Consider the following 5,000-nt stretch of genomic DNA (forward strand, 5'->3'; position numbering starts at 1 on the left):
TATTATAGTATATATATATACTAATATATATATATTTATATATTATATAATGTATAGTATATACTTATATATATAGATATATATATCTATATATAATATTATATATATATTATATATATAATGTATGTATGCATATATAAATGAAAAGAGCATTATATGTATACATGCACTCCCAGTGTCAATAGGTTAAACTATAGAGATAGTAGTGAATTCTAGTAAAATTTGTACATTGATATTAATGTTTGTACATTGATATTAATGTTTGTATATTAATATTAATGTATATTGATATATCTTGGATATAAAGTGCTATATGTTTTTCCCACGTTAATGATTGATTATTTGTTTGATTTGAAGAAGATTGTTATCCTGCCTTTAATCATTTTTACAATTTCGGGCCCAGTATTGTGTGGTCAGAATAATTCCAGATCAGCTGATGAGTTTTGGAGGCACATTTGATCCGTGTGGTTCTGCAATTTTGATGAGCCTTGGCAAATTAGGTGTTGAAGAAAACAAAACTTATGCTTCTAAAATTTATGCAGTTGTGGAGAAGCACCTTGGAATTCCAAATGATAGGTGAGGTTTCTGATATTAGTATTTGATATATCAGATTTTAATTTAGACAAATTTTTGGTAATTAAGTTGTGTGTAACTTAATGTCATAGAGAAGCCTTATTTTTATTACAAATTGTTATATATATTGACTTTAGTCCTGCTTTATAGCTATCATTGGTTTCCCCTTTCCAGAATGTATATCCAATTCATAGACAAACCAACATCAGAAGTTGGCTTCAAAGGAACAACCTTCCACCAGATTCTGGGACGTTAATAGGACGCCAGTTTGTGAGATGCCACAAGTGAAAGGAAGAAATCTCAATGGCTTTTCCATTACTGTGCACACTTCTGCATCAGCACTATACATGTTACTTGCAGTGTAATGTAATCAGATATCATTTACTGATTAGTGTCTTGGGATTCTTGGTATCCTTTTATGGAGAACTTGTGCATAAAATCCATATCATTACTCTAGATAGCTTAATACTCAACCGTTTTGACTGTCACTAGTAATGCAGCTAAAATGTTTTAATTTTGCAACGCAATTGAGATCTCCTTTAGTTTGATGGATACCATTGTAGCTTATTTCCAGACAAAAGTTTATATCCATATAATGAGGATAAATCCCTGTACTTAAGAAGTAATGGGACAAAAATAAAGAGTGGTTGCAATTCTTTTTTTTTTCTCCCTTTTTGTAAAGTCTGTTCAGTAAGACTGAAAAGATGATTGAGTAATGAAGTGTATGTGTAGGTTTGTACCAGATATTTTTATGCATATGAGTACAGGAAACAAGAAAATTATAATGAATTAGGCTCTAAAGTGACAAGTTAATAATTTCAGAAATACACTGGCATGGAATATTCAGATTTCTCTCTCTCTCTCTCTCTCTCTCTCTCTCTCTCTCTCTCTCTCTCTCTCTCTCTCTCTCTCTCTCTCTCTCTCTCTCTCTCTCTCTCTTTTATATATATATATATATATATATATATATATATATATATATATATATATATATATATATATATACATATATATATAATATATATATATATATATATATATATATATATATATATATATATATATATATATATATATATAAGGGATATATATATATATATATATATATATAGTATATATATATATATATATATATAAATACACACACACATATATGCATATACATATACATACACGTACAAAGGAACTTTGTTTCCTTGATCACAAATGTTTATCAATGCAATTCATATAAGTAACTGAATAAACATTCATGCTAGCCCAAGTAAATTGAACAATGCAGAAATACAAGATTTTTTGAACTTTATATACTGTGAGGACAAGAAAAACTGACTACTCACAAAAAGGCATTTTGAAACTTATTTCATGTATGGTGGGTGTTTCTACTATTGTATTAAAACATAAATATTTTGACAATCATGCAGTCAAAATCTTAAATTTTGTCATTCTAATTATATCTTATCTAATCTTGAATACCAATTACTCAAATCTTTAGTTTCTATTTTCACTTTAGAATAAATCCATGTAGAAGGAAATGTGTAGAGTCTGTTTCCATGACTCTTTGGAACAACACCATAAATCTACATGAAACTATATTATTAGTAATAGACTGGTATCTCTTCAAGATGAAAAAACAGCTACAGTGAACTGGTTCTTAATTACTTTCCCTTGACAAGAAAAGGGAATGGAATTACATAGTTTAAGTATTTACTATCCCAAAGATGATTCAGTAATGAAAGCTCTGATATACATATACTGGTGATACCATCTAAATGGTATCATCTTAACCCATTGTGGACAGGTGTCATGACATACATGACACAGGAGCTTTGGCCTGACGACGGGTGTCATGACTACATGACGTTCAGGGAATTTGGATCATTGTACTATTTTATTGTGCTATGAGTAAGGAATGAGTAATGATGGCAATTGCAGTCATAATTACTATAATTACCGTAATATTGAGCAAACCTAGACGGCACCACTTTCTTCTAGCACCAGTAAGAGAGAGAGCCTTGAATGGCACCCATCTACAGTCCTTAGCAACCACTATCTTTAGGGAGCGATGGCACACAGCAAGTTGACGATCTCTTGCTCTAAAGTACTGCAGATGAAGGATATGCAGGCAGAACGAGACGAGGAAGTTGACTCAAACCATACCCAGTGTCTAAAATGTGGTCCTGTGCCAATAGGGATGCCTTTTACTGTGGCACTCACAGTCATAAGCACAGGTTTCGTTCATCTTCCCTACCTCTTTATGTTATCTTCATTGTAGGTGGTTATATGTTTCATATTCATTCATAACAGCATAAACTTACAAAAAAATAAAGTTGCTTTTTGACCTCCCTAAGACAGCAATACTATCATACTTAGTATTAGGAAAATAATGAGCTGATATGGATCATGTACTACAATTTTAGTCAACTGTAGCCTTGATAGAGCCTGTCATATGGCATATATAAGTCTCTAAACACAAAAAATAAAACACAAAATGACTCTTAGTTTTATAATGAGTGACTGAAAGAGAGTGGGAAGATTCAAATTATGATGCTTCAAGCTGCATCACTCTGAAATAAAACCCATCCTGGAGGCTGGGCATGCGAATCTATCCCCCGTCTGCAATGGGTTAATTGCCCATCAGGAAAAGAAGTACCTATCAGTGCTAATAATCCTTCTAATATTAAATTTACTTGCCATTTCAACTCTTTAAAATTTGAAATACAAGTAATCTGCTTTTCCTTTTCCTTTCAAGGTTACCTGAGAATCATGAGAAAAGAGAATGAAGTAAAAAATTGTTAGATATAAGACTGTTTCTTCTAGAAATTGATATTGAAAACTATAAATGGATTCACCATAGCTGGAGATCCATAAAAAAGTGAGTTTATTAGAAATTCCATTTTCTTTTTTTAAATTCTTGTAGAACATATGTATCTTTAACAACGGATGACAAGATACCATGTCAAGTGGTGGCAGCAATAGCAGCCAGGGATGAGATATTTTGTCTTGGCTATCCTCCTGGCCAGGTGATTGGGCGTGTTGTGTTTGGCCGCGGCCAGTGCAGGCGAATAGCCTGAGGTGTTAGGCTTACGCATTTGAAATATCTCAGCATTTCAACCATTTGGAGCCAAAACAAGCCTGTCAGCTATGGGTTAACAGAGACATTTGTGTGTTAGCAGAGTTTTGTACTCTGAGCACCTAGTCTATTCCTAATGATAAAAACATACTTATAGAAATTTGTGTGAATCCTTTATTTACAAAATATATATAGACACTAGATTCCTTTGCAGAATATATTTCTAAAATGTGCCAGGATTAATTTATTGTAGAGGGGGGGGGGGGGGGGGGGGGGGGGGGGGGGGGGGGGGATATATATAAAAGGGTGGGCATATTTAAAAAGTTATTCCACAAATGTGAACATACCCCCCCCCCCCCCCCCCCCCCCCCCCCCCCCCCCCCCCCCCCCCCCCCCCCCCCCCCATCAGTGAATATTGAGACTTATAAAAATATTAAACATAAGAAATCCATTTAAAATACTGGTGATGCATGATATCCAGTTAATACAAAAGGTAAAGGCATTTTACAATTGTATTTGTTTTTTCATGACTCATAAAATCATAGAAACCAATTAATATTAAAAAAGTTCATCAAGAATTGAATTTTGTGAACCATCCTGAAATGATGCAGAAGGATTTGATTTTCTCTCTTCCTGAGTCTGTTGTGTAGAAGCTACCTTTTCTGATGTACTCTTGGTCTGTGATGCATTAATTCTTGAGCGACCGACATTTTCTCGTGTAGTCTTTCTCTTTTTGTCGCTTGTCGTCGTGGGATACAATTCTGCTTCAATGCTATTGTTGAAAAGATCATCCTGTGAATCAATGACTCGTTTTGCTGGGACTGACTTCTTTGTGGTCTGTGTATTGCCATTTCTTCCTTGCTTCCTCGGGGAAATGCTCATACGGATCTCTTCATCTGTGTCCACGTCATCTTTGTCTGGGTCATCCACATCAGTGTCCGAGTTGTAACATTCACTATCACTGCTGTTTGCTTTACTTCCCTTGGAAGGGGAGTCACTTGCTTTATCTTTGGCGATCAGTGTTGTGTCATTTGACTTTCCTGGCAAATAAGTAAATAAAGAATTTGCAGTTTAGAAGTAGAACCATTTTATATCTTATATTTTTTTTCTATTCACAAAAGAAAAAAAAGGAACATTTTTTTTGGTCTTGTCTCTATATACTATTACCTGGTTGTATTGTCTATTCTATTAATATAAGAAATACTAAGAGAAATATTTAACACTGAGAAATAACACTGATCTGATGCAGAGCGCTGAAGGCCCTTGAAAAATGAAACTAATCACATGGAAATCAATGGTAAATATAAAAGTTACAATATAGATGTGATACATTGTAAAAAGAAAGATAGAAGACTAT

At 33.6% G+C, this 5,000-nt stretch overlaps 2 protein-coding genes across 4 annotated transcripts in view; one reads left to right on the forward strand and one right to left on the reverse strand.

Annotated features, from left to right (window-relative positions):
• The window catches only part of LOC122255693 (macrophage migration inhibitory factor), a 5,391-nt gene extending 4,165 nt beyond the window's left edge, over positions 1-1,226 (forward strand). For all 3 annotated transcript variants that reach the window (XM_043019957.2, XM_043019958.2, XM_086551053.1), the window contains exons 3-4: positions 404-576; positions 748-1,226. In XM_043019957.2, the coding sequence (XP_042875891.2) occupies positions 404-576; positions 748-829 (255 nt within the window). In that variant the 3' untranslated portion in view covers positions 830-1,226. The remainder of the gene's footprint in view (positions 1-403; positions 577-747) is intronic.
• Positions 1,227-4,048: 2,822 nt separating this feature from the next.
• LOC122255694 (uncharacterized) overlaps positions 4,049-5,000 on the reverse strand; it is a 7,373-nt gene continuing 6,421 nt past the window's right edge. The window contains exon 5 of the mRNA XM_043019961.2: positions 4,049-4,683. Within this exon, the coding sequence (XP_042875895.2) occupies positions 4,202-4,683 (482 nt within the window). The 3' untranslated portion in view covers positions 4,049-4,201. The remainder of the gene's footprint in view (positions 4,684-5,000) is intronic.

The sequence above is a fragment of the Penaeus japonicus genome, unplaced genomic scaffold (genome assembly GCF_977035675.1).
Source record: "Penaeus japonicus unplaced genomic scaffold, GWHDUDI00000001_assembly GWHDUDI00000024, whole genome shotgun sequence".
NCBI lineage: Eukaryota > Metazoa > Arthropoda > Malacostraca > Decapoda > Penaeidae > Penaeus > Penaeus japonicus.